Raw genomic sequence first — 13111 nt, 5'->3', positions numbered from 1 at the left:
AAGAATATCCCACTGTGAATATTAGCATAAATATTGATGTACAACCTCCATGGTCCATATAATGCCTATGTGGAATGATGGATTTTTTGTTTATATGCTTAGGGCAATGTTTTACTGGGAATTGTACCATCTCCGCATTTATATCTCAAAGTGTATGGCTATAAGATTATAACTTCATGTATTACATCTCATGAAAGTCATGATTTGATTGTCTGCTGGTATAGTAATAATATCATTAGGTATATCATTATGTATTCATCTGATTTAGAAATATACTGTTGCCTTATGAGTTTATGTGAAATCTCCATCAATAGCTGTAAAATATTTTAATTATGAATATATTTAATTTAGCATGTATCTATGTAGGGCGTAACATATTATCTTCACAGAAGTCTCTGTTAGACCAGACAGTTCTGTGCCTAGGCATGTGTATCTAAACAATGGGACCCAAACCTCATTGTTCTACACATATTCACTTCAAAGGATCCCATGTTTGGATATGCAATAAAGGGAGGCCAACACGCAATCAGTACTTAACTTTGTCAAGTTAATCTCCTGCTCAGAATAGTCACAAGGATTTGCATTAAAGGGGGCTGACTTATGCAAAGTATAGGGATTGGAGATGTAGCCAGTCCTTAACCAGGAATAGGGGAGCCCACCAATCAGAGCCACGTCATGCCAACCAATGAGGCATCAGACTGTAATGATATACACAGACTAGATGGGAGGGAAACACACACTCTATGGCAGAGCAGTCGTGTGAATTGAACCCCTGTGGGAATGGTAAATATGGGAAATCTCCCTTGTACGTGTATCTAAATATGTTGGTCTTAAGTATTTTCTGTCCTATTGTTTGTATATGAATGTTTTAAGGAACATACTCTGTATTCCTTCATGTAATCCATGATTTTTACCCTTTTCCTGTACAATTAGATAGCTTGCTGTGTATTAGTCTAGGTCTACTTTACTATATACCAATAAATTTCTGTTATTGTGTTAAAGCTTTCACTCATGGTCAAAGAACTCTCATTTAACCCAAATCATGTCTGAGAGATATTAAATCTCAAATATAGTATACGGGTAACATAATTGGTGACCACAAAGGGACACCAATTAGCGGGAAAATTTAGTTTTTATTTATTTGTTTCTTTTGTGCTCACCAAGCTTTATTGCTCTCACTAACCATTGTTTGAGTGTGCTGTATGGTAAGTATATATGTGTTTTATTGGAAAAACACTGAAAGAGTGTGAACTTGGTTGTTTTGTTGAAAAGGATAAACAGTTTTTTGTTTTTATTTAAATGATGTGTTCCCTAAAGGCATAGTATTTGTGTGTAGGACATTTAAACTGAGCTACAAGATAGTCGTTTGTTTGTTTTTTTGCTGTGGGAATTTACAAGTAGTAATATTCTCATTGTTTTCTGTTAAAATACCAAACTGTGGAAGTCTGGTTACTGAAGATAATATCTGATAGCAATTATAGAGTGTAAAATAAGGTGCATTTAGCATACTGTATTATACTTGGACTTTTTTAAGGATAAACCCTACCAATACTTTGATAAGCTGAGTCTGTGGTAGATTGTTTTTTGTTTTGGGTGTAACAATTATGGTTCTAAATACAGCTGTGTTTACCTTTCTATTGTCTACCGAGAGGGTTCCCTTTTGGTCCCTGTGTGTTGAAATCAGCACTATTGTTCAGCACAACTCTTATATCTTTTGTTTCTTGGGTGTAGACTCTATTATCTGAAGATACTAGTGTTATTTTAATGTTTGTGTCTCCACTCTTGTGCATATGCTAAGTGGTAGACTACTGTGTCAGAACTCTGTTCTGTGGTGTATTGTTGTATCATCACTGAACTTGTACATCATGGAGAAATTGATGGCCAGGATTGCTAAAGTTAAAAATAGCTCTGAAATAATAGGAGCAATGAAGGAATCTAAAAGCACCAGGCACAAGGCTATGCAAATATAAAGCTTACAGAAAAAAATACAGGAAACGTGAGGGTGAGATGGCACTCATTTTTGTGGCTTGCTGGTTGGCTAACAATTACAGACAGTTATTGTTACAAAACATATCTCTCAAGGATGATCTAGAAATAGCCAAACATAATATCAGTACTCTAAAGCTCCATACACATTATCAGATTTTCTGCTGATTTTTGTCTTTAGATTTACCAAAAACCATGTAGGGCAAGGACCTGTTTGATTGCATACAAATTGAAACTCCTAAGGTTTGACCTCATATTATATGGTTTTGGTAAATCTGAAGGAAAAAAATCTGAATAAAATCTGATAGTGTGTATGGGGCTTAAGAGTTTCTATGACAAATTTAAATGCTAGCCACCATCAACCAACAATAGACAACCAAAACAAGCAGGGATAGGTTGATCAGCTGGCAGGGGAGCTGAAGGAGGCAGAGAGTAAATGTAAACAATTGTCTGCATCTTCTAGCCCAGGGCAGCTTGTGCAATCTCCACATACCATAGATTGTAATGCAACCGGTTTGAGTATTTCTAGATGCAACAGGAAATTATCCCCATCTGGAGTATGTGCTAGTTTCAACAACTCATTGAAAGGTGGGAGCTCTTTTGAAAGTGCCCCTATATCTTTTCAAATGTTTTTATTGAGATTTTTAGCAGAGTTAGTTACAACAAGGGTTACAAAAAAATAATAATATATAGTAACAAAAGTAACATAACACAGTATAATGTAGTGATAGGGTTTTCTCAGCACAATATAGCATAGTAACAAATAGTCCACAATAAAGAATAAAGTAGTATTCCCAAGTATCTAATATTCATAGTCATAAAAGGACTCGAACAAGAGTAAGTCTCTTAGAACTTGTATAATAAAGTTCGTAATATAATTATTGTAAGATTTATAAATAGCGATATGGATAACGGCCACTTTTGGACCCCAAGACACCCCTCACAGGGATCTATCTGTGTCCTGGAGTACCTAGGCCAACATCCTAAAGGAAATTCAAACACAGTAGTTATCTTTTATGAAGGAAAATAAAGAACTATTCTTACTCCGCAGCTCAATTCAGATAAACAGACATGTGATATAGTTGTCACTTTGCTATGAAATTATTTTTAAAGCCATCCAAAAAATATTAAAACACACAGGAGTTCTTTCTTCTATATGATTAAAGAATCAGCATTATCTAAATTGTGGAAGTATAATTTTTGTACCATGTACTCCAAGGTTCCCATAGTTGTTGTTCCTTAATATATAGGGATTTGTCATTAGGAAATAACAATTCATAGGAGTGGTGGAGTTGGGTTAATTCTATAACTTCTGTCATAGTAGGAAGAGAGTCAGTTTTCCATTTTCTAGTTATGGATAGTCTCGCAGCTAAAAGTATATGTGTTACTACTTTACGATATTGTTTAGGAATCGTATGTAAATTCATATTCAGAATGGCTAGTTCTGGTGAAAGTTGAAGGACAATACCTGTTACGGAAGTGAGTAAATGGGAGATTGCCTGCCAGTAGTTATGTAAGCTTGGGCAGTCCCACATAATATGAAATAGGGTCCCCAATTGGGTACAATTTCTCCAGCAATTAGGTGACGAGTTCCCCTTGAATTTTGCTAGGATATGTGGAGTCAGGTATTGTCTTTGAACAATTTTTTGTGCCAATTCCCATAGTGTAACACATGCAGTGGCCCTATATATGCTTTGTAGGGAAGCCATCCATTGTTTAATTGAAAAGTCTTGCCCCAAATCTTGTTCCCATTTAAGGAAGGAAGGTAGTTTGCTGGGTATGTTTTTTTTCCCCTAGAATTGGGTATATTGTAGCTACTCCTTTCTGTGAGGTGGCATGGTTATTGAGGAAAGACCATATTTTAACCGGGATTGAATCTCTGAGTTGTGGATTGTGTAGCAGACACTTTTCTATTTGAATATATTTAGATCGCTCGATTTCGGAAGCTGTAATTCATTACTTAACTGAGAAAAATACTTTAATGAGCCCTGTTGGAAGAAGGAACCAAGTTTGATATCCCGACCCAAATTCCAGTCGTGTATTTGTACGCCAGGAATTAATGTTGGTATGATTGTTAGAGGAGGGTTTAACACCGTGATTGGAGTTTTATCCCATTTGTATGTGATGATTCTCTGCCAAGAGTGTAGCATCGCTTTCACCGTTGGTGAGTATTGAGCTGTAATTGTGGACTTAATTTTCCTACTAAGTAACCAGAATTGCATATTAGGCTGTCGCGTGATGTCTTTCTCAATTTGTCCCCATAAAGTTTTAGGAGTAGGCAAGAACCATTCTTGCAATTGGGTCAAAAGAGTTGCGTCATAATAATCCTGTAGATCAGGTACGGTCGCACCACCTATATTTCTATGTTTAATTAGTATATGGTATGCGCAACAGGATTTTTTGCCATTCCATAGATATTTTCCCAAACTGCTTTGTAAGGATTTAAAGTAGTATTTAGGGATACATATTGGAAGGGACCTGAGTTGATATAATAATTTTGGTAAGGTCATCATTTTGAAAGCTGCCAGGCGACCAGCCCATGTAAATTCGAATTTACTAAGTGTTGTCAGATCTGCTTCAAAATGTTTCTTAAATGGTAAAAAGTTTGTTTTAAATAACTGTTTTGTTTTGTTAGTGAGAGTGATTCCTAAGTAAGAAATCCCCTCGTCTTTCCAGTGGTAGGGGTATTTATTAGACAATAACTGCCTGGTTGTGTTATCTAATCCTAGGTCTAAAATATGGGACTTGGTTTCATTGATTTTATAATATGATGCTGCTCCAAATGTCGTTAGTATATTTTGGAGATTCGGGAGAGATGAAATAGGATCAGACACTATAAGCACTATGTCATCTGCGAACAGACTTATTTTATTATCTATTTGCCCAATTTTTATACCAGATAGTTTTGTGTCAGATCGTAAACGTTCTGCTAGAGGTTCGATGGCTAAATTAAATATTAAAGGAGATAAGGGGCAACCTTGTCGTGTTCCATTCAAGATGCCAAAGGACCTAGACATCATATCATTTGTGTATACTCTCGCTGAGGGGCCCTTATACAGTGCAAAAATTGCCGATAAAATATTTCCATGAAAGCCGAATTTTAAAAGCACTGACTGTAAATAGCCCCAATGGACCCTATCAAACGCCTTCTCTGCATCCAAAGAAAGGAGCAGAGAAGGCGTTTGATGTCTCTCAATGAAGTGTATAATATCAATCAGACGTCTTGTTGCATCTGAAGATTGTCGACCTTTAGTAAAGCCAGATTGATCTTTGTGAATGAGGTCTGGTATGTAGTTCATCAGTCGATTCGCTATTGCTTTGGCGTATATTTTGATGTCAATGTTCAATAATGAAATCGGTCTGAAATTTTGGGGAGCGTTGGGATCTTTGCCTGGTTTCGGCAGTGTTATGATCAAGGCCTGAAGCATCTCAGCCGGAAATTCTGATTTGGATGCCGCTTCGTTAAAAAGTGAGCATAAGTGGGGAGCCAGTATATCTCAAAGTAATTTATAGTATTCTCCTATCATTCCGTCTGGGCCCGGAGATTTATTGTTGGGCAGGGAGTCTATAGTTCTAGCAATTTCTTCCACTGAAAATGGGACATTAAGATCGAGATTTGATCAGTAGTTAATAATGGGAGACTAATAGTATCTAAGAAATCACTTATTATCTTTGGGGTAGGTGTGGGAGTTTGAGAATCATTTTTAAGATTGTAAAGGGAGCTATAATAACAGCTAAATGCATTCGCTATGTCTTGGGGGTCTTGCAATTTTTCTCTAGTAATAGGGTGGTATAGATATGGAATCTTTGATTTGGAATATCTGCCTTTGATCCAAAGTGCCATGTTTTTTCCTGCTTTGTTGCTAGTATGGTAATATTTAGCTTTACGTTTTCTAGTATGTTTTTCAAATGTATCCAATAAAGTCGTTCTGAGTTCCTGTCGTAATATTTGTAGTTTCGTTTTATTTTTCCTGAATTGAGCATTCAGTTGCATTAGGATTCCCCTACTAAATGCTTTATGAGCACCCCATAGGGTGGCGGAGTCTGACACCGATCCCACATTATATTTAAAGAATTCAGTTATCTGGTTTTGTATAGCTGTAGCATAGGTAGGCATTTTGATAAGATATGCATTTGTTCTCCATAGAAAATGGGTTGTTTGAGAGTGTTTAGGTAGAATAGTCATACTAATTGGGGCATGATCAGTCCAAGTGATGGGTGCAATGTCAGACTCCCTCACCCGCTGTAATAACCACTTATCCGTAAAAATATAATCGATACGAGTATAGGTATTATGTACCAGGGAATGATATGTATATTCACGATCTCCAGGATGATGGCATCTCCATACATCATAGAGATCGCTTTTATTCAAAAAAAAATTTAATGCACAGTTGGTTCTGGTTTTGGGATTAGAAGTGTCTAGTTCTTGTTCATGTATTGTGTTGAAGTCTCCACAAATTATTAAGGCACCTTTTCGGCATTTACCTATTCTTCTCATCAGGCCATTCAGAAAATGGGATTGCCTTTTATTAGGCACATACACATTTACCAATGTAGTAAGTGTATTATCAATGGTACATATTAATATGAGGTATCGTCCATTGGTATCTACAATAGATTCATGCAAGTGAAAATTAACTGAATGATGTATGGCAATAAGTACTCCTCTTTTTTTCTGTTGGCCTGAGGCTGTAAATATGTGAGGAAAGTTCTTATGGGTGCAAGTGGGAATAGCGCCTGTTTTGAAATGGGTTTCTTGTATACACAATATTTGACGTCGCTGGGTGTTAGCCATTTGCCATATCAACGCTCTTTTTGCTGGATGGTTAAGACCATTAGTATTTAAAGATATTAACTTTATACTCATAAAAGGATATTAATAAGATGCAAAAAGTAAGTACATACTAGCCTGATAATAGCTTTAAACTCTACTTCCATGTGAACAATCTGTAGTCTGAAATGACTATGAATGTCCAAAAATTTAGTGACTGAAAAGTTTTGATTCAAATTTTGTATGTTCACAACATACCTGTCCCTTTGAACACTATGAGTTGTGTATAGGATACTGTGAGGAAAAAAATAAAAGTAAAAACACAAACAAAAATATAACCAAACATTAAACTTAACTTGCAGTGGTAAACATTTCAATGCATACTGCAACATTAGAATGAGGAATTAGTTCAAAGGTCAGCTGTTCCAAAGATTTAGTATTGCACGGCATGGCGGGCAAGCTGATAGATCGGTTTCCTATAGATAGGATTGTATTTTAACCGGATCTAGTCAATGAAAGCTAATACCATTGTGGCGTAAGTTTCTCCGGATTCTTCGTAGCTCCGATAGGTGGAGTTGGTTCGGGGATAATACCCCATGTGTGAAGTAACTTAATGCCTTGTTCCACAGAAGTGATTGTATGGTAGGTGTCGTTCTTCTGTATCAGTAGTTTAGATGGTTGTTTCCAACGGTATTCAATTTTATGATTACGCAGATTTTTTGTAATCGTGGAAAGTTGTCTTCTCATATCTAGAGTATGTTTAGACAAGTCAGCATAAATCTGGATTGTATTATATGGTTGTGGAAGTTGTCCTTTAACATGGTAGAAGTGTACTCTAAGTAGTACATCACGTGGTATCTGTGGAGGAAGAAATGACGGTTTCGGAATCCGATGGATACGATCAATTGTGAGCTCTAAGGCTGGTATAGCTGGCAGCAAGTTGGAGAATAAGTCAGTGGCATATTTTTTAAGATCAGACTGCTGTATATTTTCAGGGATACCCCTGATTTTGAGATTGTTCTTCCTTGAGTGGCCTTCTAAATCTGCGATTTTAAATTTAAGCCACTCTTTTTCAGCTTTATTTTCTTCATGAGCATCTATTAAGTAATTAATAGTATTGGTCATGTCTCCCATAGAGTTCTCAATAGTGTGTACTCTTTCACCTAAGGAGTTCACTGCTTTGGAGAATTGATTTGTGAGTTGTAAAATATCCGTATGAAGCGAAGTATGTAAAGTTAATAGCATTTCTTTTAATTGGGTGTCCAGAATAGGCTGGTTATTAGTGAGGAATGCGGCTATAGGTGAAGCTATAGGAGTTATGACTGTGTTATCTTGACTAATATGAGGTATTTTATGGCTTACCTCCTGGCCTGTGAAATCCAGTTTGATACGAGTTTTAGCCGGGCTGCGACATGTAGGGCTGAGGCAATCTTCCTCATGAGGAGATTCCAGATGTGTTTTGTGAGTTGATTCTTCTAGAGCAGCATCAGGCATGTCAGTATAGTGCGCTCTCCCTGAGGAGGCTGTTGCTGGTACAGCAGCTGTGAGAGGATCTGCGCCATCTTTTTTTCTCCCTCCCGCTGACTGAGAGGAGAATGTCGTTAGTTTTTTCATTTTCTGTTTCGTCTTTCCGCTTTTTCGACATCACCTTCGGATTCAGGAACTCTTCCGTCGTCTGTTCGTATCTTTTTTACCGATATTCGCTGTGAATTGTCGTTAATATGCCCGTTTGGGTCACGGAGCTCTCTCACAGAGCTTCCATTCAGCTCGTGCGCTGGCCACGCCCCCAACTAAAGTGCCCCTATATATTGTATGAAGACAGAAAAAGTTTTTAATCAGGTTTTAGCCTCTAAATATTATCAGCCTAAAACCACACCAGTTGTTAAGAGATGCTTTAATACTTTACAAAAGATAAAGTGCTACACCTGTGGGTTATTCAATCACATCGCTCAGTTTTGTTTGCCTTCTGGTGAAAAGGTATTAAAACAGAATCAATATTCAACAAAGAGGTGTGACGTGGAAATGTACTCACCATGCTGGGGGGAAAGGCCTAGGAATAATAAATATGAAAATACAAAATCATATATCCCTTCCTCAACTATTAAGGCTGAGAATGAGGCTTTACAGTATTAGATTAGGCAAATGAAACAGGAACAAGATGAGTTTGTGAAAGAATTCCAATCATTTAAAAGAAACGTTATTGAATCCTTGAATTGGAAAAATGGAGGGAGTAACTTGTCTATCAGGAACCAAACCAGTACACTAAAACTGGGGATGAAATACAAGATATAAGTTATGTTTTAGCGGTCTATTCACTAGAACAAAGTGGGAATGTCATTGACCATTTACCAATGTACACATAAGAATGATTTATTGTTTGCTTTAAATAGGTTAAAGAAAAAAAGGGGTATAGAGTAATAATTGTTGTCTACAAGTTATCTTTTGTCAGGTTAAGTGAGTTCCTGAAAGTATATTTACATATAAAGCAGCTGTATGTACAGTGTCTTGCAAAAGTAATCACCCCCTTGGCTTTTTACCTATTTTGTTACATTACAGCCTTTATTTCAATGTTTTTTTTTAATATGAATTATATTTGATGGATCAGAACACAATAGTCTAAGTTGGAGAAGTAAAATTAGAAAAATATATACATAAAACTATTTTTTAGAAATAAAAGACTGATAACTAGCATGTGTGTATGTATTCACCCCTTTTCTTATGAAGCCCATAAAAAGCTCTGGTGCAACCAATTACCTTCAGAATCACATAATTAACAAAATGATGTCCACCTTTGTGCAATCTAAGTGTCACATGATCTGTTATTACACATACACACCTTTTTGAAAGGCCCCAGAGACTGCAACACCTAAGCAAGAGGCACCACTAACCAAACGCTGCCATGAAGACCAAGGAACTCTCCAAACAAGTAAGGGACAATGTTGTTGAGAAGTACAGATCAGGGTTTGGTTATAAAAAAAATCCTAATCTTTGATGATCCCTAGGAGCACCATCAAATCTATCATAACCAAATGGAAAGAACATGGCACAACAGCAATCCTGCCAAGAGACGGCCGCACACCAAAACTCATGGACCGGGCAAGGAGGGCATTAATCAGAGAGTTAACACAGAGACCTAAGGTAACCCCGGAGGAGCTGCAGAGTTCCGCAGCAGAGACTGGGGTATCTGTACATGGGACGACAATAAGCCATACCAGCCGTTCCATAGAGTTGGGCTTTATGGCAGAGTGGCCAGAAGAAAGCCATTACTTTCAGCAAAAAACAAAATGGCACATTTTGAGTTTGCGAAAAGGTATGTGGGAGACTCCCAAAATGTATGAAGGAAGGTGCTCTGGTCTGACGAGACTAAAATTTAATTTAATTTTTTGGCCATCAAAGAAAACACTATGTCTGGCGCAAACCTAACACATCACCCAAAGAACACCATCCCCACAGTGAAACATGGTGGTTGTAGCATCATGTGGGGATGTTTTTCAGCAGTCGGGACTGGGAAACTGGTCAGAGTTGAGGGAAAGATGGATGGTGCTGAATAGAGGTATATTCTTGAGCAAAACCTGTACCACTCTGTGTTTGACTTGAGGCTAGGACGGAGGTTCACCTTCCAGCAGGACAATGATCCCAAACACACTGCTAAAGCAACACTTGAGTGGTTTAAGGTTATACATGTTAATGTGTTGGAATGGCCTAGTCAAAGCCCAGATCTAAATCCAATAGAAAATATGTGGTCAGACTTAAAGATTGCTGTTCACAAGCACAAACCATCCAACATGAAGGAGCTGCAGCAGTTTATAAAGGAGAAATGGGCAAAAATCCCAGTGGTAAGATGTAGCAAGCTCACAGAGACTTATCCAAAGGAAATTTTAGCTGTGATAGCTGCAAAAGGTGGCTCTAAAACGTATTGACATTAGGGGGGTGAATAGTTATGCACATAGATTTTACTGTTATTTTGTCCTATTTGTTGTTTGCTTCACAATAAAAAAAAAACATCTTCAAAGTTGGGGGCATGTTCTGTAAATTAAATGATGCAAATCCTCAAACAATTCATGTTATTTCCAGGTTATGAGGCAACAAAACATGAAACATGCCAAGGGGGTGAATACTTTTCCAAGGCACTGTATGTCTACATGTTGTCTTTTTAGACTTTAAGTACTTACAAACCCACCGAGTTTTGCTATAACATTTGTCAGAGTACAGATGTGGGTATGTCTGTGCACACCCACATCTTACTGTTGATGGACTCATTATCTCTGCTGGAAGGTGGTTCGCACACCGCATGTTCTGTCATAGTAAGTGGAGACAGCGGCGAGGCAACATCTCCAGAAGAGAAGAACAGAAGACGGCGGCGGCGATGGCGATGGCAGCGGCGACAGAAGACTGGGCCACCACTTGTAAAAGAGCTAGAAGAAGGCGTGGTGGCTCGGCAAGAAGAACCGAAGAGGGGGACAACACCCCCGAAGTTGGAAGAAGAGGGCGGCGGTGGCGAAGAAAAATGCCGGGCTCCTCCGCTAGTAAAAGAGCTAGCAGAAGATAGAAGATAGAGGAGTCCGGCGCTAAGACCCCCGAAGAAGGAAGACCTCCGGAGCTGTGCAATAAACTATTTTAACCCTGTGTTTTTTTTTTTTGTACTTTTTTTTCACAGGTGAATGGGAAGGGGTACGTTGTACCCCATACTCATTCACATAGGGTGGGGGGCCGGGATCCGGTTATTCTCTTCATAATATACTGACAGGCAGGGAGCTGCAGAACAATACCATCATGTAATTCCGTTTTCTTTATTAAACAATATTAAAAACAACATGCCAAGTGGCCTCTTACTTTATAAGTGCCTTTCCCCACAGGCTGCCGTGCATCCGCCTCAAAACAGCCGCTAATTGCCGCAGAAGGCGGCCAATAGGGCGGCAGCAGGGGCGGGGCAAGAGGAGAGCAGGGACCTCGTGTGATGCTGTAAGGAGCCACGTCATTCCAAAGGAGCGACAATGGAATGAGACCGCCCAACCTGCCACACATACATCGGAACGACCAATGCAGCAGACAGGGAGAGGGCGGACCGAACAGAGGTCGATGCACAGCCAAAAGTCCCACCAATCACCACGCACCTGGTCAAAGAAACCCCCGGATGGGCAGCGATGTGTGGACACATAGGGGAAGAAAGTCCCCAATTGTACCACAAAGACAGGTCAGCACCAAACAGACAAAACAAAGCAAATTACCATATTAAAAAAACTAGAAATAGATAGACTACCAAAGATGTAAATAGAACATCCATATATAGCCATACATATGTAGGAGTAAAATAACCTTATATCAATAATCCATAACTCTAAAAAGTCATAAAAGGCTCTTTGTATTGAACCTGAACAAACATAAACATTTTCTCAATTTGTAGGATTTAGAACACGGTTACAGAACAGGATTTTGAGACAGTAAACCTAGGAGCAATCAAGCTCAGCTAAATGAGTAAATAGAGACCAATTATGATACTAACGGGAGATCCCCTAAGAATGAATTAAAGGGATAATGACAACAAAAAATGAAAATAGCATTATTCTATTGGGACTAATAAGTACAATCATAGTGTATTAATAAAGCAAACAATATATCAGGCAGAGTGACAGACTATAAGAAAGGCTTGTATGATTGCATTTCATTTAACCACTAGGCATCCTCGCTATAGCCGAAAGACGGCTACAGGGTGGTGCCAAATTGCCGGGAGAGCATCCCTGGACGTCCTCCTCTTTACTTCCCCTCTGCACGCCACCGCGGGCGGGCATCAGGGAAATGTTGTGTTGTCCATGTCCCTTGGACACAGCCAATCAAAGATCGTGCTAAATGGCCCATCACAGATCATCTCTCATTGCCAGCTCTTCCTCCTCACACAGAAACCGCATGTGAGGAGGGAGAGCTTCTTGCTGCAGCGTGAGTGTAAAAAAAATTGAAAATACAGCGCCCAAAGTAACTGTCAGTGCCATTTGTCCCCAGTGCTATCTGTCCCTAGTGCCACCTGTCAGTGCCATCTGTCGCCAGTGCCACCTATCAGTGCCAACAGTCCCCAGTGCCACGTATCAGTGCCATCTGTCATCAGTGCCAGATCAGTGTCACGTGTCATCAGTGCCACCTATTATTGCCACCTGTCATTAGTGCCACGTATTAGTGCATCTGTCATCAGTGCCACGTATCAGTGCCATCTGTCATCAGTGCCACGTCAGTGTCACGTGTCATCAGTGCCACATATTAGTGCCACCTGTCATCAGTGTCACATGTCATCAGTGCCATCTGTCAGTGACACGTGCCATCTGTTATCAGTGTCACGTGTCATCAGTGCCACGTATCAGT

The 13111-nt window shown here is 38.9% G+C and overlaps 1 protein-coding gene across 1 annotated transcript in view; it reads left to right on the top strand.

Annotated features, from left to right (window-relative positions):
- Positions 1-12197, top strand: part of LOC143986801 (uncharacterized) — a 113726-nt gene extending 101529 nt beyond the window's left edge. The window contains exons 6-7 of the mRNA XM_077485207.1: positions 10918-11064; positions 12165-12197. Coding sequence (XP_077341333.1) covers positions 10918-11064; positions 12165-12197 — 180 coding nt within the window. The remainder of the gene's footprint in view (positions 1-10917; positions 11065-12164) is intronic.
- Positions 12198-13111: the final 914 nt, after the last annotated feature.

This window comes from Lithobates pipiens, unplaced genomic scaffold (assembly GCF_037356315.1).
Source record: "Lithobates pipiens isolate NorthernLeopardFrog02 unplaced genomic scaffold, aLitPip1_a1.2 Scaffold_18, whole genome shotgun sequence".
Lineage (NCBI taxonomy): Eukaryota > Metazoa > Chordata > Amphibia > Anura > Ranidae > Lithobates > Lithobates pipiens.
The sequence above is the reverse complement of the archived record's forward strand: the minus strand, read 5'-3'. Positions and strand labels throughout refer to the sequence as shown.